Source organism: Nematostella vectensis, chromosome 7 (assembly GCF_932526225.1).
Source record: "Nematostella vectensis chromosome 7, jaNemVect1.1, whole genome shotgun sequence".
NCBI classification, from domain to species: Eukaryota; Metazoa; Cnidaria; class Anthozoa; order Actiniaria; family Edwardsiidae; genus Nematostella; species Nematostella vectensis.
In genome coordinates, this window is record NC_064040.1 from 9,663,056 (window position 1) to 9,688,776 (window position 25,721).

The window sequence follows — 25,721 nt, forward strand, 5'->3', positions numbered from 1 at the left end:
GATCGCCCACGCTTCTGCTATCGCCATCGCGACCACACCGATAGGACACAGTCCGCACTTTTGCCACTTTTCTGTTTTTTTTCTTCTCCTTTTTTCACGTTTATGGCTTTATTCATGACTTATTGATTCTAAAATTTGTATTTCGGAAAACACTGTTTTAAAAAGCAAATATTTATTTTTCGTCGTCATCTGACGTGGCGGGCGCCACTATTTGTGTTTGAATTTGCCACTCAAAAAGTCACTTCACTTCTTAGTGCATGTCGCCACTCGTGAGATCCCATTATCATTATCAATATTTACAATGAAATTTTGCAATTTATTTTTTTCGGGGTCCGGTATCCATTAAATCGCGCGCTCTGATGAGGTCCGGTATCGTACGATCCGGACCCCGCGATACCGGCCCGCTCACCTCCAAAGCTCGAAATAGTAAGTTGATTTATAAAATGACCATCGAAAACTGGATTTTTACTCCCGGAGTCATAGATCTTTACCTTAAAACGGCATTTTATTTGTTATTTTATCTGGAATCATTGACTTTACGAAAAATCGGTTTCAAACTGCCTGTGTTTTGACAATTTCCCGCCATAATCATTTTGCAACGCGCGCGACAATTTCAAGTTTGCTGAAAGTTTATTTGGGATACAAAAAGCAGGGAATCGTCTCTTCATACGAAGAAAAACGACAAATCACTCTAGTAATCTACCTGCATAACCAGCTTAAACGTATCCACATTCAAGAGAAGTTCTTTAGTGGATATATCTTATCGTCTGTGGAGGATTTAAAGCGAAAGAAGACATTTCTACGATCAATTAGAGTTGAGAACGACGTATCAATCTGGACTAAATTACTCTAAAAAATTGTTGGTCAAAACTCAGAGAATCTCTTCTTTGGATGTCCTGTTTTCTGGAGGATTTAAAGCGTTTTGTGCAAGTACAAAATGGAGTTCATTGAATGATCATCAGCGAACAAAATCTTTACGAACATCGACGAAAGTCAGAAGCGAAACCTCGCCTCGTGCAACCGTAAGCCCGTAAGGTAAACAACGTTGGAAATTCTATTGAGGAAAAAAATAAATATGTTATTTACCAGCTAAGGGTCGGTCCGTATCGTGAAATAACGTCACCTCGGCCTTGAAAATACTGACCTCGGTCACGGTAATTTCACGATACGGACCTCCCAGCTGATAAATAACATATATTTATTCTTGTAAAAACTCATGATGTTTGACAACAATAACAAGCATTTCAATTTTCGAATAAAACGAAGAAGCAATATATAGAAGCATATTTATTCTGTTATCTACTAACATTTCTCATGCATATTAATATCAATAACAATATTTTTGGCCAAGAATTGCTCGGATCTCTAAAATACCATGTCTTAATTATTATAACATTTTTTTCAAAATTCGAATAAAATGTCTTCGACTTATTGTTCCTATTTAATCGCCATCTGTCACAGCTTTTGTAAAAGGTGCTCGAATCGAGAATCTTGTGGTGTAAGGGACTCTCCCCAGTTCCTTTAGGTGAACCACAGGAATCCCAAATTGAACGCCGCTATCGTGGCTGTTTTTATCAATTCTTATGTGCACACATGCCTAAAGACCAGCTTTTTCGACACGCGTCTACCCTTTACCAAGAAGTTACGCCAGCGTTACTTCTCTTTTCAAACCCACATATTTTTACATAATTGTACCATTTTCCCTTTTTCTTATTATCTTTATATTCATTTTTTCTTCTTATATCTATCATTATTCTACTGCTTCGCTACATAAAATCGTCATTTTGAACGCTCATTTGTATATAAATAAAAAATGAAAAATTCATACCTTTGTGCAAACCATTTCACCCTTCGAACCCCCCTCCCCCTTTGTTGCTCTCTGGAAACCAAGGGCCCTACATGCAAGACTGAAAAAATGATTACACTATAATGCCAGACAGTCTTGATTCGCTATACTGCTGATGTATAGGTGGCTGTTCCATACATAAGTTTCTCTGGAGATTTGTAAGGCACGCGGCTGCGACACCGCTCACAAAGCACTTCAGGTTCTGTCTCTTCCTGAGTCCCAGCGAACATATCTCGGAAGTAACGCCATAAGGGCAGCATAGAGCCCGTGTTACCATTGGGTCCAACCAACGCTAAAAGGGTCGTGAAGAACAATAGAGCATAGGATATAGAGAGGCCTATTGTACAAAACATAAAAATCCCGAATTGAAAAAAGAAGACTATTTTTGCCGCGAGCATAAAGACTGAGGCGCCGAGGGTAGTGCAAGCGCCTGACAGAACCGAAATACCCACACTCCCTAGCGCGTCACGAGTCTTGTCACCGCGAAAGTGGTTATGGGATCGCACGTAGCCGTCCGCCAGATGGACCACGTAATCTACAGCAAGCCCGACCACGAGCGTTAGATTTAGGGACTCGAGGACTCCGAGCTTCCAGCCGACCAATGGGATGAAGCCGACGACGCCGACGGTGATGCAAGCAATGGTAGCACCCGCCATGAGACCCACGATCCAATTCGTGGTCATTAGAGTTAAAAGACCGATGGCTAGTCCAAGGCTCATAAGTATTCCACGGACAGCCGTGCTCGCGAGGACCTGGGTTAGAGATTTAGCAAACATAAAGTGAAATTGAAATGACTTGATGATGAAAAAGGTAAAATCTGGGAGAGATTATGGAAAGTGTGAAGTTTGATCTTATGATGGGGTTGAATTTTGCAATGTTTAAAACAATTTAACTTTACTACTGTGAGATAACCTTCTCAGGGGTGAAACGGGAAACGAATGATGCAACGCTTGTGAAGACTACGACTATTTGTTAATCTCTCCTGTAACCTATGTTGATTATCAAAGAACATATGTTGGTAATCAAAAGACACTCATGACATATGCTTATAGTTGAAATCCACACGTACCTCCTGGACCTTAAGCCAGTGCCAGGCGTTATGCGCCGTGGGTGTGGCTTGGAATCCATTACGGCAAGATGGCGGCATTTTCTTCATCTGAAATGGGCATCAAACACCAGTGTCATTAGAGGGGGCAGCAGTGTAATGTCATGTGATTTTCTTCTGTGACATCTTCTCCCATCTGAAATCCTTCCAGCGAGACAACACGTGTAATGAGTACAGTGTGTAAATGTTACCTTCTCCGGCAAAAAAGCCGCCTCCCAGCGGGCGTACACCTCTAGAACCTCCACGTGACTCATGTTTAACACATGTGTAATGTGTACAGTGTGAATGTGTGTCATGTGTTACCTACTCCTGCCTCTCAGTGGTCGTACACCTCTAGACCCTCCACTTCACCCATGTGTAACACATGTGAAACGTGTACAGCGTGTAATATGTGTCATGTGTAACCTCCTGCATAAATGCTTCCCGGTGGTCGTACACCTCCAGATCCTTCACGTGGCCTGTGTAACACATGTGTAATGTGTACAGTGTGTAAAATGTGTCATTTGTTTTATTTTCTCCTGCATAAAGGCCTTCCAGTGATCGTACACCTACCTTAAGTCCATTCACATGACCTGTGAAACACATGTGTAATGTGAACAGTGTGTCATGTGTATAATGTGTTACCTTCTCCTGCATAAAGGCTTCCCAACGGTCGCACACCTCCAGACCCTCCACGTGGCCCATGTGTAACACATGTGTAATGTGTCTAATATGTGTAATGTGTTACCTTCTCCTGCAAAAAAGCTTCCATGTGGTCGTACACCTCCAGACACTCCACGTGGCCCATGTGTAACACATGTGTAATGTGTTACCTTCTCCTGCATAAAGGCTTTCAAGCAGTCGTACACCTCCTCCAGACCCTCCACGTGGCCCATGTGTAACACATGTGTAATGTGTCTAATATGTGTAATGTGTTACCTTCTCCTGCATAAAGGCTTCCAAGCAGTCTAGCCTCTCCACGTGGCCCATGTGTAACACATGTGTAATGTGTCTAATATGTGTAATGTGTTACCTTCTCCTGCATAAAGGCCTCCCAGTGGTCGTACACCTCCAGGCCCTCCACGTGGCCCATGCGAGTAGGTACGATGGTCGTGTTGATCTCAATAGACGCGAAGAGTAGTCGATTGCCGTACCTGTTACCTGAGGATTGAGAGTGGGAAGAAATCAGTGATATACAGGAGCATCTCCCTGTTAGTCGATCATTCTCCGTAATACTGGGTGTCAATATCAGGCTCGTACACAGGATTTATCTTGGGAGGGAGAAGGTGCGAAATCCGAAAAAGTGAACCTAATTTTTTCGGGGGGCGGGGTGTTTTTCTATTCCTTTGTAGGATTGCCACGGCATGATAATTGTCGGATTTGGCTACATTCCAGACTGATCTAGCTTATGCTTTATAGTTTTGTCTACAAATAAAACGTCTATTGAGAACCGAAAGTGGACCTTTGACCGTTGTGGGGGGGGAGAGGGGTGCGTGCGTTCGGGCCTGAATATCATGCTTGCGCAGACTGTTGTGAGACGATGACAGCAAGTTTGTTGCTTTTGGCGCTAGCTATCTAGAGCTACCTATTTAGCTACTTAGCTCTGGGGATGTAACACATACGCACCCTGGAAGTTCGGCGTATTAGATGTCTCGGTCTCGTCGAGCTGTCCACCAATCAGCTTGCCGTACGTGATATAGTCCGGGTTAGAGTAAGAGGTGTTATCCTGAGTCAACCAGAATGCCATTAAAGCCTGGAGACGAAAATGATAAAGCACAATAAGTATTCCCTCTTACGGTAAATTTGTTGGATTCCCTCAAACTGACATTGTCTGTAGCGATGTCAGATGTACATCCCACGCGCGTTAGTAATCAAGAATACTGGGGGGTTAGTATGATTGGATGGTTCAAAATCGAAGCAAGTCAACGCAAGTTGGTGGTCAAACGAAACACAAGCTGTCACAAGTAGCAAAACTTGCGACAACTTGTGCCGACTTGCGCGTTTCGTTTAGCTTGGGATTCATAATGTCTACAGGACGCGTTAAAAATAAAAGCTTGTTTTAATGTCCTAAGTCCCGAGAAAGTGAGAGAAGCTTCAGATTACGAGTACAAATTGAAATATCGTTATGTCTTCTACCGTATCTAGTAAATGTGTAGTGTTGCAAGGTTATACCTCATAGTATCTGTAGTAGGAATCCGTCAGCTGTGACACATTGAAAATGTTTCCATTGTGACGCATTAGTATCTGCGCCTTAGCCCCGTTGGTCGGCAGGGTTAGTACTGTGTTATTTGGGTACATCGGCTTCTTCTGTTCTTTCTAAAGTAAGGGAAATTATTACGAAGTGAGTAGTATTGTGTATCACAGATTGCTTTAATAAGGGGGTTATCCCTACTCAGATTACGGCCTCTCGTTTAAGAAGTTTATGTGGGTCAAAGTCCAAAAGATCATGGGTCTGTGATTCCTAACTCGAGATCAAATCCCCTACTTTCTTTGAGTCATTAACTTGCGATATCTTGCTCTCCCCCTCTAGTGTTTCACCTAATCTCCTACCTTCTACCTTGCGATATCCTGCCCTCCCCCCCAAGGGTTTCTGTATTGTGCCCCCATACGGCCCTGTTTATTACCTTGAGATATTTATTCATTTTGTCCACAAAGCAATGAACTTCTATTTCTCCCGTCACAGCACTTCGACGAATTCTCAGCTTATCGACCACGCTCTGTGGGAGGGTCTTCAATTCGTGACAAAATTCCTTCAATAAAGTAACAGACAAATGTTAGTATAGAGTAGGGAGTTTCAGGGGAAATAGATAAACTATAAGTGTTTTAAGGAATAAAATCGAGAGTCGATTATGAATTCCGTAAGTAAAGAGCCAGTAAATATTAACTCAGAAATCATTTCCCCTTATTCGCAGCATCTGGCAAGGCGGTTGAATTATATTAAACCTGCGATAAAAACCTTCTTCCCCATACTCAGCACGATAGCCATCTGTGGGGCGGATAATTCATGTCAAACCTGTGATCAAACACCATCTTCCCTTTACTCACCAGCATAGCCATCTGGCAAGGCGGAGGGTTCATATCGAAGCTGTGATCAAACACTGTTTTCCCCTTACACTTGTAGTCGGTAAAGTGACACGAGCGACGGTCTTGCGGCTGCAGTCCCCAGATGAGATTCACGATGACCACTTTGTCCTCTTGACTCGGGCGAAACGCGAGTTTTCGAAGCTGCTTGATGCTGTACCAATTAGTCCCCTTGCCCCATACCGCGACCTGGTAACAAGAAAACCTTCTTGTGAGCTTAGAATAGAGGGAAGAGTGGGAACGGACAGGGGTACTTTCGAATATTGGTCGAACCCTAGTGAAACAAGTACTAAACTTTAAGTCAGAAAAAAATACACTCTTTTTTTTATAAGAACGTCCAGCCTGAGATTTCACCACATTTTAAGAACATGCTAAGAACATGCAGATGCTCAGATAGCAGAAAAAAAATTCCTTTTAGTCCTGATGTGTTCTAAAAAAGCAGAAATTGTGCTCATACTAACAGCCTTATTATTGTTATTGAACATTAGTGTAATCCACTTCCTAATAATTAATTGGGTATTATTTTCTTATATACACTCAAATTTAAGAACATCTTTAAGGACATATTCAGCCTTAAAATGCTCCAAAATAAAGAACTCAGCCTAAACTGAAAATTAGATGTTCTTATAAAAGAAAAGAGTGTATCAGGCATCAAACTGCGAAACCTAAAATATGGCTTTCAGCTCTTTAAAAAAAAGCCAGTAAAAGGACTCCCTCATCCTGGTAAAAATGTCGCCTTGGTCGGATACAAAATAAAAACCTTGAACCAATGCGAACTGTCGATCTTATACCTTGACCTCAACGCTCAAGTCAAAATTTACAGACGTAGGTTTACTGATAAAGAAAGTGTTGGGTTGGCCCGGGTTGGTCTGGAGGTAGGCCCCACAATTGAAAGTCTGCCATTTTGGAAGCTCTTACAGTATATATCGTTTATACCGACAACATGAAACGCCGCCTGTATGCGCTCCAAAGAATGCGCTTTACTCTCGAGCAAGAAATGATAAATTTCATAATTATCTTCGCTCGTATCCCCCAGCGCGCTATATGCGCTCTTTCACATATTCAGTAACCCCAGTAACCATGGGCAATGAATGCGGAGGAGGCTGGACTAAACATTGTTCTCTAGAATCACGTTAAGGTCTCGGTAAAGCTAAACGACGTGTCCGCGGGAAAAAAATATTGTCGCGCCGCAATTTTCACTACATGTACAAACTATACATTAAATGAAAGATAAAAGGTTGAATTATCTCCTGCAAGTTTTATTTTTGCAATAGCTAAGTCCGTGTTTAAGTTTTGAGGCCTCAAACTCAAAAGTACGGAGTTTACTCTAGAGCGTAATGCACCTTCGCGTTATTGCGCATGCACTTGCACGTAATTGCATCTCAATGACAGATAGATGATCTACTAAAGTGTGTAAGGAATTTTTGTTATTTAACACTGTCAACAAAATATCACAAATCAAAGTTGGAACTTTCATTTCTGGCGAAATTTGGACTCGAAGACCTTAATTAGAAAACAATTCCCCTTTTTTCTAGCACATTCAACTTATGGAAAACCCTATGGAAATTTCCCTCTCAATATTACTATGGTAAAGTGTCAATGGTATTCTTCCCATCTTACCACCAAAGAATCACCAGTAGCAACTCGCTCGTTTTAGACTATGAAAAATTTAATTTCGTCAATAGGCTATCTTAGGTATAGCAGCAGTGTTGTCTCCAGGGATAATACTACAATTCTAGCTACCCCAACGCGGGAAAAAAAACATAGCTCGCGAAAATGTATTTTTATCGCGGTTCGAAAGTTCTATACCGGTGTTTAAAAAAAGTAAATAACTTGTGCTTGTTAGAATATTTAATCTATATTCGGTTAGTCATAAAACATCAAAGAAGTAATTATGGCCAACCAGCCCGCCATTTTGTGCTCTTCTGTAATACTAAGTCACTCAAGGCATCTCCATCGGCTAATTCAAGCTAGGTGGGGGGGGGGGGGGGGGGGGGGGGGGGGGGGGGGGGGGGGGGGGAGGGCGATAAAAGCACATCAGGTGTGGGTAGAATCAATTTTAAACTTTACTCGCTGAAGACGCCACCAGTATATTATAGTATTTTTTTTAAAAATTTCTTTTAAAGATCTCTTTTCTGACTACATTCATGTCAAGTTGCTATTAGGTGATTATCGTTGAATTATTCAGACTAGCTTCATCCTCTCTCCCTCCCCCCTTGGGATTGTTGAATTATTCAGACTAGCTTCATCCTCTCTCCCTCCCCCCTTGGGATTGTTGAATTATTCAGACTAGCTTCATCTCCTCTCCCTCCCCTCTTGGGATCGTTGAATTATTCAGACTAGCTTCATCTCCTCTCCCTCCCCTCTTGGGATCGTTGAATTATTCAGACTAGCTTCATCTCCTCTCCCTCCCCCCTTGGGATTGTTTAATTATTCAGACTAGCTTCATCTCTTCTCCCTCCCCCCTTGGGATCGTTGAATTATTCAGACTAGCCATATCCTCTCCTTCCCCCCTTGGGATCGTTGAATTATTCAGACTAGCTTCATCTCCTCTCCCTCCCCCCTTGGAATCGTTAAATTATTCAGACCAGCTTCTCGCGGTTCTATGCTCCCCATCGGATTATACGTTCTGCCAAATAATAAAATATTAAAAATAAAACGGAATTATTTTAATTATAGTCAACGTTTCATAGACAAGAAAAGGGGTACACACATGTCCTATTTTTTTACGACAGCCTTATTCAAATAAAAACAGAGGATAAATTTTAAAGGTATCTTAATTTCACCATATTCCCCCTGGCCCTGGTCAGCATGGTGGGAAATGGCTTTTGAGGTAAAGTTCTCGCAACAAGTCTGGAACGAGTTCGCAAAGGGTAAATCTGATTAAAAGGCATCAAGGAAAAGCAATAAAAAGCATTTGAATCATTTATCCACATTGGGAAAAGTCAAAACAGCCTATAGATATCGTTTTCTTTTTATGCCAGACTATTTATTTTAGGAAGGCGATTATCAAAATTATATACTAGAACCCCCCGCCATGACTGTGATGGCTTTTGGGGCATCACACGAAACTCTCGAATTAAAGCTCAGAGAGAAGGGGCGGCAATTAAAGTACAAATGTATCACTACCACTACTACAAACCACTTGAGGAGAAAGTGACAATAAACATCTTAACGCTTGGGTAGTTTCTCGAGACCACATGGCATGGGCGAGCAGGTGGGTTATGCCTTTAGGGCAACATGTAGATTGTACAGAATTCGAAGATAAATGCTGTATTATGATGAGCTAAAAAATTTATGACAAATGGATTCGTTCTCGCGACATTAAATATTAAAAGAAAAGAAAGTTTTTGTTGTGTCGAAGGATGGTGAATAAATACTAAGGGAATTAACAAGAGTATCTCTGAGTGTCTCAAGCAATACAGATGTTAGATAATTTTATTTGAAAGTATTGAAAATAGAAGCGGTCAAGGCAGTGTGTTATTGCTACAAGGGACTAAGTGCCGTTAAGCTTGTTTAAGATTATCGCACATACCTGTTCCTCGTCCGGCTGTAGCTGCACTGCAAAGAAGACGGATACAGATATAACACCGGCGAAAAACCCAATTATCACCCATCGGAAGATTTTATGTCCAATAACTTTGGTGTAGAATAACCCCCCGAAAAATCGCACGATTAACTTATGCGGTTGCTGAAATTTCTCCTGCCAGCTCATTTCCACTTCTCTTTCTTCCACAAACTCATTTTCCCTCGTTTGCGCTTCCGTCCATCCAAGCGAAGAGAAACAATTCCAGTTCCAGTTTTTCCAGTACAGCTCATAAGTGATGACAACAGTAGGGAAAAAAGTGATGACCGAACAGTAGTTTACAAACACCAGAAGAGCAGAAAATATCCCGAAGGTAGACACGCCGAGTAACGGGGAGAAAACGCTTGTGGTAAACGCGACCATTGTCGTCACAGAAGTTATAAACATAGCGCTAGCGGCACGACGATAAACGAAGGAGAGTTTTGCTGCGAGGTTAGGAAAAGCGCGCTGGTCCGACCCGCGCCAAGTATCGAGAAATACAAACACATCGTCCGCCCCTATGCCTAGAATTATAAACACCGACAAAACATGGAAAATCCCTATATACCGACAGTCGAGAATCATTCTGTACACGAAATTCGCGCCAAAAAAGCAGCTTAAAATGCTAAATACAGCCCAGCTTGTGATCCATATAGATTGAGTTTGAAAAAGCATGAACAGAAAGATGAAAGTGAAACTTGCGCCTGCAAGAAGGAGGTCGTAAATAACTTGTTGTGAAATTGAATTAAAAAATAGCGCTATTAAAAAGTAGTACATTCTCATAGATCCCAGCCCATCTTTGTACTTCTTCTCTAGTTGGTCTGCGAAAGCCGATTTTGCGTATTCTTGGTTTTTTTCCCACTGTTCATCCGGGCGATCCTCTGCGTTTAAAAATCCCTTCAGTGGAGCACCGATGTAGAACAGCGAGCGAGTATAGTGAGATGACGCTTTGTTTTGTTTTAAACTTATGACTGCGTCTTTTGCGAGGTGGAATGTCAGCATAGCTCGAGTGAAATTGATTCTACTTGCCCTTGCGAGCACCTTAGGAATTCTTCGAAACTCCGGATCATACAAATCCGGATGAATTGATTTCAAACTCCCGTCAAAAAATCTTATTATTGACAATGGAGCTTGACATTTCGTTTTTCCCGCCAGTAGACAAAGGTGGTCCCTGTATATTTTGTTGTTGAAAATCTCCTTTTCTGTTTTCTCGATGACTTTAAGATTCCTCCTGCTGAAGACATTCCCGTCTCTAGTCTCGTAGACGATTTCAAGTGCATCCCGACGTACACTCCTTTCGCTTTGATCACCAACTATGATGGGATTTAGCGTAACAAGGGAATCTTGCCTTGCGAATTTCCAAGCATCTGCCCGCAATTTTCGCTCGTCCGTCTCTAAATTCAACGGCACCTGAGTAAAATCCGCCGGAAGAATATCATATCCAGAGAAATAGAGTGCAGCAGTAGTGATTATAAGTACAAGATGGGCTCCCAAGAGAAAACCTTTGAACACAAAACAACATGAATATACAACTGTCATTGAAAAGTCACATGCAGCAGAAAATAACAAAATGAAATTCTTCACCATAATTCTTCATACCGAAGCACAATTTAGGCCTTTGTACTAGAAGTCTGAATATGTAGGCCGTCATTTTCAGAGTTATAGGCAAAAAACCCAGACTCCGGTTTCTCCGGCCCTGTTTTTCTCCCAGCTTTTATTTCGCCGGTTCTATTTCTTTATTCTCTCCTGCGTGGCCGCGCAATGAAATTTGCATAATTCACCCGTCGTGCGCTAATGTCACGCCAGACAAATGTTTACATCGATCCGCCTTCTCTGATACGACGGTCCACGAAAATATAAAACCACAAAATTAGTATTTTTCCAATTTTTCTGTATGGCGGTTCCTCAACCATTAGTAAGAAAGGTTTAGAAAATAAAGAGTTCTTTATCTGTTATTTTTTTCATGATAATTCCTGTCACGGGGTAAACACCTGTTGTTTAGGGGGCATTGTGTACGGCGTGAACACCCTATCCGTTCCTTTTTCCAATTATTGTTTATTGATAAAACTCGGCAAAATTCTAAACACGAAAAATGTAATTTAAAAACACATTAAGTCAAGGTATCAATTTTATTTATTCATTGTCTTCGGAACGAGTCATGTTCTGCCTTTGAACAAGAGCGTTTTTGTTTTTTAAAGTTGAAATTGTTTAGTCTAGAATTCCCGCTAAACTCAGATATAACTAGAATAATACGAAAGTGAAATATGCGTCAGTTACTCTGAGGTGTAAATAGTATAGGAATCTCATTCAAACTACATAGATGACACATTTTTTCTATATACAATGAGTGTAAAAGGCTTTTGTTCGATTTTACGTACTTTACTGCTTCCCACAAATTTTCCTCTCAAGTACACCTGAATACAAATTGAAAACGCTTGCATCAGTAGTAAACATATAAGAATATAAGAGAAGTGTTTCTCAACTTATACATATATCTGGGCAATAATACACTTTGGCGTATTGGGTCTCTCATAATGTGTAAATGCATTTTCATTCGACATTGGACACGTTCCTCTGCATTTTAGAACACATCTGACTAATAAGGTAATATATAGCAGCTATCTGAAACCGCGGTGATCCTAGATACTAATCACTCAGATACTTATCAGATACTAAACAAATACTAAAAACGGTCAGGGGGGTACTTTATAAAAAAAAATAAAATAAAAAATAGCTATTTACCGAGTAAAATCAGCTAGAATCGATGGAAAAGCATTATAATTACGGTTTCTAAAATTATGTACAGCAACTTCTGTAATTTGTGTGGATCCTAAACTAATGTCTGATAAAAATATTGTGTCTGGTTTCTGGTTTAGGCGCATGCAAATTTCTATGCAATACACAATGAAATAGCTATAATATTCATTTCTGAAACGTTTCTATATCGATTCAGCGCTATATTATTGCTAAATTTTTAAACAGCAAACGTTTACTTTTGTACTTTTTGGCGCCGACATAACAAATGTTGTCGACGTTGAAGACCACCCAAGTGAAAGTCACACTGGGATCATGCGCTTGGAAGTCACGCTAGCTACATAAACTACAGCAACTGCGCTACATCGCAACAATTATGGAGAGTTAAATATAAACTGCACTCGAATTGACCGGGATTAAATAAAATCATCCGAAAGACGGGATCTGCATAATTTTTTTACCAGTTTCTGATCTGTTCAAACAAAAAACAATCAGTTGTTTTAAACTATGTGTATGTGTAGGATCGCCTTTTGATTTTTTCACACTAGTGATGAATGAAATAGAAATTTAGCATAAATCCGCTAAATAGCGGGAAAATCGTATCTCCAGCCGTACTCTATAATTTTATGCAAAAAATAGGTAACTTTGAATATTTTTTGTTATCAATAATTACCCCCTTGCTATTAGTTTCTGTTTAGTATCTGATTAGTTTCTGATTAGTATCTGTTTAGTATCTAAGAAATTTTAGTATCTAGAATCACCGCGGTCAATCTGAACCTCGTCATGTTTTTAGATCTTAAAATTTGGTGAAATCTTAGCCTGGACGTTCTTTTTAAAAAGGTTCTTATTAAAAAAGAGTGTATAGCAAAATACAGACCACAAACATTTACTCTATTTCACGACTGACATGACTTGGTTCATTTGCATGCATTTGTATTGAATAAAGCTCATGAATAACTCAACGTTTGGAGTTAGCCTGACCGTGGAGCTAGCCCAAAGTGCCAAGTGATTTTTTAATTTGAAAGGTTATTATTTTATTCCTTCTAAAGGACACTGCTCTCAATATCTGCCAGGCAGAGTAAGAATGGGTTAGCATTTACTGTCTTTTATGCACAGAGATACGATAAGATGTAAAAAGTACTTTTTAGCAAATGCGAAAGCCTTAAAACATTATTTAACTTTTGTCTCATGTTTCCTTGTAATACTGTGTAACGTTTAGAAAGGAATTCCCATGAAAGGGACTTTTATACTGGGGAACAGGCGCAGGGTGCGCGCACACCTCCTATTGGCGGCCAAAAAGTGGGTCATTTCTTATTAAAGAAATTTTCAAATACCATCCTTTTTCCATGACACCTATGACTGCTTACTCCCCTTCAAGGGGGTGGGGCACTGCGGGCACATGTCCCCCTCAATATTTTTTCTAATTTTTTTTTATAAGGAAATGACCAGTACGGCCTGGCTGTGTCCCCAAGCAGCTAGTTTAAGAGTCTCACGGGTTTGATTCAATGATTTCCTCTATTTACATTTATATAGGACATAACTGATACAGAGTGAGGCTAGTTTCTGTTAGAAATCTGGATTGTTATTATCACATGTCTTTTTCTCGGAATGATGGAAACCCTTGCCGTCACACTGCATACAAGGGACATCATTCTTACCCTTCCCTCGCATCCAGTCTTTTATGTACTCGTAAAAAGGGGCCAGGGACCCAAAGGACCCTTGTGGTCCGACCAGTCCCAGAAGGATCGTAAACAAAAACAGCGAAAACAAAAGGGATAGACCTATCGTACAAAATATAAAAGCCCCAAATTGAAAGAAAAATAGAATTTTAGCGGCAAACATAAACATTGCTGCTCCCAACGTGGTGCAGGCACCGGAAATCACTGAGATGCCCACGTGACCTAGCGTGAACTTGACTCGATCCAGTCTGCAAGCGGACGGGCAGTTGACGTAGCAGTCCGCCAGATGAACCACGTAATCCACAGCAAGCCCGACTACGAGCGTAAGATTTAGAGACTCGAGGACTCCGAGTTTCCAACCAAACATCGTGATGAAGCCGATGACACCAACGGTGATACAGGAGATGGTGAGAATACACAGAAGGGCGACGGCCCAGTTCCCCAGCATCAGCAGCAAGATGGGGAAGGTGAGGCAAAGGCTGATAAGGATACCACGGGTGGCATTTTCTACCAGAACCTGACGAGTAAACAGAGAAAGAAGGTTAGGGGTAGTTGCCCTATCCAGCAAACGTTTTTATGTTGTTGTTATACCCGCGTGGCTTTCCTGTGTACCCTACCCATAATGACCCACGGGTGCGAATTTTTTTGGCTGAAATTCAAAGAGTGAGAGGAAGAGGGAACGATTATTAGTTAAATAAAGATCGTTTTATCCTGTGGAAGAAGCGGTGGTAGACGAGTAAACATAAGGAAGCTGATATGTTTCTGCAGCGTCTGAAAATTTGGCAAACCATGAGAGTCTGGGTCTATTAGAAGTTAGAGGGGGATAGATAAATGTTTATGGAAAATGTTGACTTTCGTTACTAAGATTTCGCTTTATTAGAGTTAGAACAGTCAACAAGCAAGCGCAATGAATATGAAGATACCGGGGTAATGAGGTGAATGTACGTTTCTATGGCTAACGGGAGATTTGTACATGTCTAAGGGTAATGGGAGACTTGTACATGTCTAATGGTAATGAGATACTTGTACATGTCTATGGGTAATGGGAGACTTGTGCATGTCTATGGGTAACGGGAGACTTGTACATGTCTAAGGGTAATGGTAGACTTGTACATGTCTAAGGGTAACGGGAGACTTGTACATGTCTATTGGTAACGGGAGACTTGTACATGTCTATGGGTAACGGGAGATTTGTACATGTCTATGGGTAATGGGAGACTTGTACATGTCTAAGGGTAATGGGAGACTTGTACATGTCTAAGGGTAACGGGAGACTCGAACATGTCTAAGGGTAATGGGAGACTTGTACATGTCTATGGGTAATGGGAGACTTGTACATGTTTATGGGTAATGGGAGACTTGTACATGTCTATTGGTAACGGGAGACTTGTACATGTCTATGGGTAATGGGAGACTTGTACATGTTTATGGGTAATGGGAGACTTGTACATGTCTATTGGTAACGGGAGACTTGTACATGTCTAAGGGTAATGGGAGACTTGTCCATGTCTAAGGGTAATGGGAGACTTGTACATGTCTATTGGTAACGGGAGACTTGTGCATGTCTAAGGGTAATGGGAGACTTGTGCATGTCTAAGGGTAATGGGAGACTTGTACATGTCTATGGGTAACGGGAGACTTGTACATGTCTATGGGTAATGGTAGACTTGATCATGTGTATGGGTAATGGGAGACTTGTACATGTCGATGTAACAACTTACCCTTTGAACTTTCATCCAGTGCCATGCGAATGGAGGAAGGGGCGTGGTTTGGAAGGCGTTTTTACAGGTTGGTGGAAATGTTGCCATCTAGATAAAGGAGTATCCAAGAATATTACATTGAAATAAAAAATAATAAAAAAATAATTATCTAATTATCTCTAATAATCACATCGACAAGCAAAAGCAAAAATAAAGAGGAAGAACTGATATACTAAATCGATTGAGCGTCAGATACCAAAACAACAGCAAGCGCCGCAAATCGCCGCTCGTACGTTGCGCAGAGTTGATAACCAAACAGCGTACTGGGATTTCGGGGGATTGGGTCGAGTTGATAACCGAACACCCTGCTGGAAACAATTTAGGGGACGCAATCCAACATGGCGTCGGTATCACATGACAACATAAACAGTAAAACCTTAACAATAACAACATAACAAAAATTATAACAATAAACAGCTAACAGCTGCATCAGCAACTTCTTCAACAGTGACAATAGCAGGAGAGCCGTGGCAGGCCACGTAAGATTGGGGGGCACAGTACAGAGACATTAAGAAAATATTGGGGGGCCATGCCCCTACTGGTCATTTCCTTATAATTTTTATAAATATTGGGAACATGTGCCCCCAGTGCCCCACCCACTGCTTCGGCCCTGAGCAAACAATAAACGATAACAGTATCATCAACAACAACAACAAATAAAAAGGCCAGATACAGACAAGGCATAGGTTAAAGGACCATTGAAAGTTACCTCCTTTGTAACAAAGTCTTCCCAGGCTCTATACACAGGATAACCTGTAGCGTATGCCAGATCCTTGTTAGTGAGAATTGTGTCGATCACGAAGGACGTATACAGAAGGTGATTACCATAATGTCCACCTAAAGACAAGAGAACACTATCATTAAACCTTCGATTGACACGATAAATATTTAGCATCAACGTAAGATCTCGGCTGAAAAGGTCTTCATGTAGAAAGCGACTTCAAGATTTAGCACTCTATCGTGGTTCTTAGGCAAAGAAGGGAAACGTAGACCTTGTTTCCATATAATCATGGTCTATGTCGCTTCAGATTTTTTAACGCGACTGGGACGATTAAATGGAAACGTTCAAGCGATCGCTAGAGATGACAGAGAAAATATCAATTTCGAAAATATCAATTTCTGTTGGACCAACCTTGAAATGTCCCATCGTCCACTGCAGTCGTGTCGATCTCTCCTCCAAGTAGCCCACTGTACTCGTCATAGTCGTCAGTGTAAGTCGTGTTGCCGCGAGTCAACCAATGAGCGAGCGCCACCTCATAGTACCGGTAAAAGTCATCGGTGACCGCTGACATGTTGTACAGCGGAGGGCTGTACCGCATCAGCTGATACACTTTGTTGCTGGTCAGCGGTATCTTGAAAGTGGTTTCGTTCGGGTATTTAGGGTTAAGGCTCTCGGTCTGAAAGCAAGAGAGATCTGGATCAATCACATGCGAGACAGTAGTAAGGTTAAAAGAGTCGGTCGTCATCATTGCTGCTGATGTTGTCTTGATGCTATTTGGGCTGTTGTTATGATACTATTTGTTGTTGTGGCGATTGTATTTGTTGTTGATTTTGCAGTGGTAGTCGTTGCCATTGCAGTGATGTTGTTCGTAAGTGTTGTTTTGGTTATTGTTTTTTGCAGTGGTAGTTGTTGTCATTGCAGTGATGTTGGTTGTAATTGTTCTTGAGGTTATTGTTTTTGCAGTAGTAGTTGTTGTCATTGCAATGATGTTGATTGTAATTGTTGTTGAGGTTATTGTTTTTGCAGTGGTAGTTGTTGTCATTGCAGTGATGTTGGTTGTAATTGTTCTTGAGGTTAGTGTTTTTGCAGTAGTAGTTGTTGTCATTGCAATGATGTTGATTGTAATTGTTGTTGAGGTTATTGTTTTTGCAGTGGTAGTTGTTGTCATTGCAGTGATGTTGGTTGTAATTGTTCTTGAGGTTATTTTTTTTGCAGTAGTAGTTGTTGTCATTGCAATGATGTTGATTGTAATTGTTGTTGAGGTTATTGTTTTTGCAGTGGTAGTTGTTGTCATTGCAGTGATGTTGGTAGTAATTGTTCTTGAGGTTATTGTTTTTGCAGTAGTAGTTGTTGTCATTGCAATGATGTTGATTGTAATTGTTGTTGAGGTTATTGTTTTTGCAGTGGTAGTTGTTGTCATTGCAGTGATGTTGGTTGTAATTGTTCTTGAGGTTATTGTTTTTGCAGTAGCAGTTTTTGTCATTGCAATGATGTTGATTATAATTGTTGTTGAGGTTATTGCTTTTGCAGTGGTAGTTGTTGTCATTGCAGTGATGTTGGTTGTAATTGTTCTTGAGGTTATTTTTTTTTTCAGTAGTAGTTGTTGTCATTGCAATGATGTTGGTTGTAAGAGTGTTGGGATTATTGTTTTTGCAGTGGTAATTGGTGTCATTACATTGATGTTGTTCGTAAGTATTGTTGTGGTTACTGTTTTTTTAGTGGTAGTTGTTGTCATTGCAATGTTTTGGTTGTAAGAGTGTTGTAGTTATTGTTTTTGCAGTGGTTATTGTTGTCATTGGAGTAATGTTGGTTGTAAGCGTGTTGTGGTCATTTTTATTGCATATGTAGTTGTTGTTATTGCAGTGATGTTGGTCGTAAGTGTTGTTGTAGTCTTGTTGTTGGAGTGGTGGTGGTTGTCATTGTAGTAATAGTGGTTGTAAGTGTAGCTGCTTGCTGTAGCATTTGTTGACACTCCTATTATGGTTGTTGTTTCCTGGTTTTACCTTGTAATAATCTTCCATGGCGTCCACGTGACACCGTACAACAGGCTTCATGGTGACCGGGTCCAGTCGGATCTTCATCTCATCAATATCTTTGGCGGGAAGTGACTTCAGCTTCTTACACAGTTTCTAAGCGCGAAAACATCAAAAGTAAGTTAAGAATGAGAAATTAGTCAATGATTTAGTTTGTTTTAATTGAAAGCCGGTGAAATATACTGTAATTATTTCGCTGCGTTAAAAAAGGGTTTGTCTAGACATTTTTGGGACTACATAAACGAGATAATTCTAAATTATCGAGACTAGTTAAGAATTGAGCGCCTAGCATCAAAGCATTTTTTTATAGGGTCCGAAAAAAGTTTTAAAAATTTTCCGGAAATTCACCCTAAAATGCAAAAACATTCTAAATTTTCTCCTAAATCTCGACTTTTCCCCTAACATTATATATTGATAAGAGAAAAAACCGTTCTATCGTTAAACTTTAGTTATTCTAGTTGTTTTAATACATTAATAAATCATTGCTCGCTATTAAAGGTTCTAGGCATGTCTGTACTTTTTTGGAACTACAAAAACTAGTTAATTCTAAATTATCGAGACTACTTTAGAATTGCTCGCTATTAAAGATTCTAGGCCTGTCTGTACTTTTTTGTAACGACAAAAACTAGTTTATTCTAAATTATCGAGACTAGTTTAGATTTGCTCGCTATTAAAGGTTCTAGGCCTGTCTGTACTTTTTTGGAACTACAAAAACTAGTTAATTCTAAATTATCGAGACTAGTTTAGAATTTAGGGTAACGTTTTCTCTGCCGTCGCCGTCATAGTTACGTAAAGACCCTTATGTTGGCGTTTTCTGCCCGGGGCATTACAGACGTTGGTGCGTACCAGCATAGCGGTCTGGCAGGGAGGAGGATTCATGTCGAAGCTCTCGTCAAACCGCGCGGACCCTGTACACTTGTAGTCCGTAAAGTGACAGGAGCTGCGGTCACGGGTCTGCAGCCCCCACACAATATAGACCTTCACCACGCGGTCCTCCTTGCTTGGAGGGAAAGCCTCGTTTTGAAGTATTCTGACGTCATACCAGTTGGTTCCTGGCCCTATTATCTCAATCTGTGAAAAATAGAATGAGTAGAAATTTTTAGCGGTCTCGCCCCAAAGACTGTTATAATAGTGGCTTGAGCTGACATTACGCACTGGTGAAGAAGCAGGAGCCTTGTAACGTGCTGTAAGAGCTTTACATCTATTTATACTACTCAGCTTTCCTGTTGTTACTAACTTTTAACAGGAATATTTATAAAAGTAGAGTATGAAGGATACTTCAAAATGACGGTGGCCGAACTATCCAAAATACTGTTTGTTGCACGTGAGAACGTTGTGGGGTGGACATATAATACGTGACCACTTAATACGGTTAAAGAGGTTAAAATGCCTAGATTAAATCGAGCTTGATACAATTCACCCCCCTCCTCTCCCAGCCAGGTTGTTGATATCTCAAGGTTACTGGTTACCTGTTCTTCGTCTGGCTTGAGCTTGGTGGCGAAGACAGTAGCCAACACGACTAAGGCAACAAAGAGCGCCAATGTCACCCATCGCACGATACGATGAATTACCACTTTGCTGTAGAACACATCGCCGAGGAACTGTGCTATGGTCTGTGTGATGTCCCGGGGTTGCTCGGCGTCCAGAGAAGCGTCTCTAACCTGTTCACATACAGAACGTAGACGCCAATGTCAGATCATGACATGGTCAAATGCGCTTTACATCCTTTCATTGGCTGTTCCACGCAGTTTTACAATGAATGTGATGAAGTGGAACAAAATACAAGAACTCCATTTTAAAGCGACATTGTCACCAGTTTACTTCCAGTGGGCCGGAAACCTCAACCGACAAGAGACAACTGAATCTGTTAGAATCCGCGCTATTTTACAGGCCTTCCGCCCTAAGTTATCAGTCAATAGACACACTGCTTTTACAATTTTACTGTCGAATCCGTTGTATCGCGACGCCGCATTTTCAAAACATGGATTTGTTTTTTGGGATTTTCTGTTCCGCCAGTCAAATTATTCTAAGCCAATCAGAATCTTGCCATCTCTCGCCTAGTGCAGTTGCCTGGCTTTTTGTCGCGACGCTATCTGGTTTTCGTCCAGAGGATAGCCAGGGAAGTACACAAAGCGAGACTCTGATTTGCTGAGAATGGTTTTACTGACGAAACAGAAAACCAAAACCATTTGTGTTTCGTCGGAGATTGTTATGTAATCTAGTTCCCAAAGTATTTCAGAATTTCAGAATTAAATAACCTCATAAGAGTTATCATCAGACGGTTAACAAACCTCATTGTTGCGGTGTCGGCAGCATCGAAGTCTGCAGCAAGGCCATTTGCAGCTTGTCCAGAACAGCTCATGCGTCACCACCACCGTCGGGAAGAAGATTATAACAGATAAGTAATTAACCATCACGATCAAGGCAGAGAAGACGCCGAAGCTCGAGACCGCGAGAAGCGGAGAGAGAGCGTTAGACATGAACGCCACGAATGTAGTAGTTGACGTGATCAACATGGCGCCCGCTGCGTGACGATACGTGAATGAAAGCTTGTCCAGGAAGGAATGGTCACGATGCGTGGACTTGGCGGCACGCCATGTGTCGAGGAACACGAAGACGTCATCGGCACCAATACCAGCTATGATGAACACAGAAAGGACGTGGAAGACGCCCACATAACGATAGTCCAGTACGATCCGGTAGATAAGATTGGCGCCGAAGAACGACGAGACGATGCTGAAGAGACCCCAGCTTGTGATCCAAAGGGACTGCGTCTGGCAGAGCATGAAGATAAAGATGAAGAGAAAGCTAGCGACTACCAGTAGCAGGTCACCAATCACCAACGACTCGATAGCTTCCGCGAACAGTATTTGCATGTTGTACCGGAAGCTCATTCCTCCGAGTCCATTCTTGTACGTGGAATCCAGTATTTTGCTGAACGCTTCTTTGGCATTGGCTCGTGCTTTCTCTTCCTGCGTCAGTGATTGATCCGCGGTGTTTCTGAACCCTTTCAGTGGGTACCCTGCGTACAGGCTAGAGCGGATGATCGATGCAGTCGCTTTTCCATTTCCAACAGACGCATCTTTGCCCAGCTGGAATTCAATAATACCTCTTGTGACAGGGAGATCCTTGGCTGCTTCAAGAATTGTTGGAATGTTATCAAAATTCGGGTCGTAGAACACTGGATTGAGTGCACGAAATGTACCGTCAAAGAACCGGACCAATGAGAGGGGCTTCTTACAGACTTTGTTCTTCTCCAGCCAGCATATCTTGGACTGGTAGGCAGAATTGTTGAATAAAGAATCCTCAAAGTTCTTGATAGTGATGAGGTTCTCCTTGGTTATTACGTTCGCTTTGTTCTGGCTTTCGTAGTAGAGTATCAACACATCTTGACGCTGAGACCTACATCAGGGAATGTTAGCTATCATCATCATCATCATCATCATCATCACAATAATCATTAACACCACGTCTACCATTACAATTACCAGCAAGTAATATTACCATTACCACAATCACCAACACCACCACTTTAACTATACATGGTCATCAACATTGCCACCACCACTATTACCACCAACAACAACACTTTCACCATCTTCAATACCATACCTACACATGATCATCGAAATCGCCACCACCATCAACACCATTAGTAATATAACCATAAACACTTTCACCATGTCCACCACCGCGACCACTATAATTACTAAAACATAATCATCAAAACCTACACCAACACCATTACCATTCCCACCACACACTGCAATCATGACCCTGTATCGCATTTCATGACAGAGTTAAGCAACAACAAAGGCAACGCAGACAGAAACCGATGAGAAATCCAAAGAGCCATGCTACTTGAAAGATTTTAGCCGTTTTGCACAAAATAACGCCATGAAAATAGGGAGTAGACCCTCTATTATTTTGTTTTACAGTACACCTTGCCTAACCTTTCGTCCTGGACCCGGCTTGCAGTGTTTATTTGCCAATTAACGCGCGAGTCGCTTGCTGCCTCGTTCCACGCGTCAGGATGAAGCCTGGTCTCATCTGTGTACAGATCCATTGGAACCTTGGTGAAGTCCATGGGCAGGATGTCATAGCCACTACCCTGAAGCACCATGGTAACCATGATAGCAAGCACGTGACCACTGAGAGCTAGTGCTGGTAGAGATACACATGTTAACACTTAACCAACAGTGACAGTAAATAAAAGGGTGTGAAAAAAATGCAGGGTGGGGTCCAGAGTAATAGTTCACTGACTATGGGTCAATGTACTTCAAATCGACATCATTCCTTAGCTCTGGTCATAGGTCACTAGATCCATTTAGAAACTTTTTCTATTCAAATCCACACATAAAATTAATCTTCTTCTTTGCTACCAATTACTGGGTTATCACCGGAGTTGAACTCATTTCCTAACATGACCATGTAGAAGCTATCAGAAGATTTCCACACATTGGATCCGTACACAACAGACGACGAACGAGAATACAATAGAACAATGAGATAATCTAGCCAATCCTGTTAGGCCTTACGAAATCACCTTGGACCAGCCACTGATAATGCAGGACGCAATAGATAGGGAGACAAGACAGGTAGGCTTGATTTTTAAGTTTAAAAAAAAGCATTGTTTTATTTCGTCCCCTCCGGCTTCCTGATTGCAGGTCACGTTCGCCGCCCAAAATTAGAAATGATAATAAAATAGTGATCGACAAGATAAAATCAAGCGCTAAGACAGCATGTAAATTTTGAAATATGTGCTTATTTTCAGAAAAGTTCCATAGCAAAACCATGTAATCTAAACTTGTGTTAGTGTTTTTCATGTCCGTGTTACGTCCCAGCTTGACGACCGACTAAACATAAATGGCAAGAAGCTACTCTTAGTCAAAGCTCAAAATATTGTCAGTTTATACATTTCTCAGTATCTTTATCATTAAACTTGTACACATTTTTTATCGTACAAAACACGTTTTTTATCGTACAACACACGTTTTTTATCGTACAACACACGTTTTTTTATCGTACAACACACGTTTTTTATCGTACAACACACGTTTTTTATCGTACAACACACGTTTTTTATCATATGGCTTCGACCAAGAAGAATCCCACTTTCCCCATTCTTGCAATAGCAAAATATCTGTTCCGCAGCCCGTTTATTTGCTGGCTTGGAAGATGTTAGAGCCCACGGTTGCTTGGAAAATAAAATCGTCCCGAATGGCTCTGGAGGCAATTTGTGTAGTCGAACTAATTGTGATGGGGATATTTTTTGGGGCGCTGGGACGGATGCTTGGGAAAAAAATCGATGCTTGACAAAAAGTGTGCTAAAATGCCTAACCACTGCTGGCTGGGAATGGTCCCTCCTGGGAAAAAGGAACAGATATTTTTCCCCAGCAACTTTTAAAATGGATATTTTCGGCATCAGAACATATTTAAACGACGAAATATGCCATTTTAACGTGTTTGGGAAATGGGTCTCGTTGTATGCCCTTGTTTGACCAAAGAAGAATCCCTTTTCCCAGCACGTTGTGTAATCAAAAATTAAAATGCGTAAAAAATAATCCGCCAATGGGCCGAGGAGCAGGTGGTTCACAAGAACTTTCACTTAACAGCGAGGGAAGAGACGGAAAGACTACTTAAACAGCCAGGGAGTTTCTTCAGGGCTAAGAAATAATTACCACGACAGTTTTTCCCAAACATTTAATAGAGTTTTTTTTTCTACCGAAGTATCCCCACAACTTCCACGGGTTAGCCGGGTTAGATGGTTCCCTAGTATTCTGATATTAGTTTTTCACACTTGAAGAAAGAAATAATACATAACGGTGCAATATCGTTGGATATCGTTGACGAAGTTTTATCGAGAACGAGTCTCGATGGGCAAAAAGATTTTAACTTTTCTGAATAAAAAAGTGACATAAAAAAGAGAAGAAAATCTAGTATTTTAATAAAACTCGGAGCAATAGCTTAAATATAACATAATTTGCGATCGCGATCGACAGCCCAGCGAAATACAGAGAAAAGGGGTTCTACCAGCAGGGTGCAAGGACTTCTCTGGGTTGTTATAAATCACCAGTTATACGTGTTGTACACTCGGTTTAAAAATTTAATGCCGCCGGCCGGTGTTGTTGCTCTAGCATCGATTTCGAATTTTCATGTCTAGTAAAAAGTAAAATCTTTCACGGATGAAGACTTCTGGTGACTCTAGCTTGTTTGTATCTGGCGATGGAATAAAATTATCTAGAAATCGTTCACTATTGTCTTATTTCGAGCCAGCTCTAGCGATCTATTTTGCGACCTTGTTGAATAATATATTATTTTATATTTATATAAATGCCGAATCATGTTATAGCAGAGTTTGAATATACCTCATATTTCTCGGCTCGAAAGCGCCTAAAATTTATTGACTGCAAATCAGTGCGAGGGCACTACACCCATAATATAAAGAATATAAGAACACAAAAACGAGTGAGATTATCATGTCTACGAAATTTCAAAATATTGTGCAAACACTCTTGAATGTATCGACAGTATTTTGCTAGGGAAATAGCATATACATATTCAGAATAAAAACTCACCGAATGACAGTTTGGGGTAGTTGAGAACGAACTTGCAGTAGGCGACCGGTTTTGTCATAATGAGAAGAAGCTGTCCTTACGGTGATATTTTCATTTCCCTCTAAGTTTACGTGTCAAGAGAGTATACCATCCTGGATGACTGCGCGAAATACCTGCTACAAAACTTCAGAGATAAACAGACGAAAAATATGACATATGCGAGTCTTTAAATGGTCTGACTAGAACCGAGCAGAATTGCTTAAGTAAGCACTGAGAGCTCATCTCTAACAAGGCTCTATAATAACAAGAGCCAGAGGTATAGATGTGATAATTATATTCAAGAAATAACGAAACGGTTTCCATGACAAATTGGCAAATCTAGGGCAGCTGAAAAGTGCAACCACATTGTAAAATTAGAAAATTAAATTGTTTAAAATAGCCTAAAACATCGATACTGACCTTCTTATGGGGTGTATAAGGATATCGTACTTTTTGGAATAGATGCGTTTAATTTCTTCATACTTTTGCAATCGTGATTAATGATTATTGCCTTTTCAAGAGGGGATTCAATGCATTAAAAATACAAAAAAACCTTTCAAGACAATTATTGCGACTTAAACGTTTATGTAATGCTAGCAAGT

General features: G+C 40.8%; 2 protein-coding genes across 3 annotated transcripts; both read right to left on the minus strand.

Moving 5' to 3' along the window:
- Positions 1-1,274: 1,274 nt before the first annotated feature.
- On the minus strand, positions 1,275-11,336 carry LOC5518993 (protein dispatched homolog 3). 2 transcript variants are annotated; one of them, XM_032363679.2, is made up of 9 exons: positions 11,176-11,336; positions 9,547-11,078; positions 5,976-6,200; positions 5,555-5,680; positions 5,103-5,246; positions 4,557-4,683; positions 3,964-4,091; positions 2,916-3,002; positions 1,275-2,598 (listed from the first exon to the last, which is right to left on the minus strand). In XM_032363679.2, exons 1-9 carry the CDS (start codon positions 11,225-11,227, stop codon positions 1,951-1,953), a joined length of 3,069 nt encoding a protein of 1,022 aa, XP_032219570.1. In that variant the 5' UTR covers positions 11,228-11,336; the 3' UTR covers positions 1,275-1,950. The 2 variants fall into 2 exon arrangements, with proteins under 2 accessions (XP_032219570.1, XP_032219569.1); XM_032363678.2 differs by having other exon boundaries at positions 9,547-11,318.
- Positions 11,337-11,691: 355 nt separating this feature from the next.
- On the minus strand, positions 11,692-25,415 carry LOC5518992 (protein dispatched homolog 3). The gene is made up of 10 exons (XM_048730369.1): positions 25,102-25,415; positions 22,477-22,687; positions 20,815-21,925; positions 19,993-20,184; positions 19,370-19,594; positions 18,494-18,619; positions 16,902-17,166; positions 16,479-16,606; positions 15,731-15,817; positions 11,692-14,526 (listed from the first exon to the last, which is right to left on the minus strand). The coding sequence occupies exons 1-10, from the start codon at positions 25,157-25,159 to the stop codon at positions 13,897-13,899; spliced, it is 3,033 nt and encodes a 1,010-aa protein (XP_048586326.1). The 5' UTR covers positions 25,160-25,415; the 3' UTR covers positions 11,692-13,896.
- Positions 25,416-25,721: the final 306 nt, after the last annotated feature.

What these genes read in the sequence shown, in the direction of transcription:
- LOC5518993 (XM_032363678.2), bottom strand. Translation starts at nt 11,163, where the DNA reads ATGGTGAAGAATTTCATTTTGTTATTTTCTGCTGCATGTGACTTTTCA. An exon ending in TACAGCCGGACGAGGAACAG is followed by an intron (nt 6,201 to 9,546) that starts GTATGTGCGATA and finishes TCTTGTTACCAG; the next exon opens with GTCGCGGTATGGGGCAAGGG. An exon ending in ACTGGCTTAAGGTCCAGGAG is followed by an intron (nt 2,599 to 2,915) that starts GTACGTGTGGAT and finishes TCTCTAACCCAG; the next exon opens with GTCCTCGCGAGCACGGCTGT.
- LOC5518992 (XM_048730369.1), bottom strand. Translation starts at nt 25,159, where the DNA reads ATGACAAAACCGGTCGCCTACTGCAAGTTCGTTCTCAACTACCCCAAA. An exon ending in GCCGACACCGCAACAATGAG is followed by an intron (nt 20,185 to 20,814) that starts GTTTGTTAACCG and finishes GTATGTGAACAG; the next exon opens with GTTAGAGACGCTTCTCTGGA. An exon ending in CCATGGAAGATTATTACAAG is followed by an intron (nt 17,167 to 18,493) that starts GTAAAACCAGGA and finishes TCTTGCTTTCAG; the next exon opens with ACCGAGAGCCTTAACCCTAA.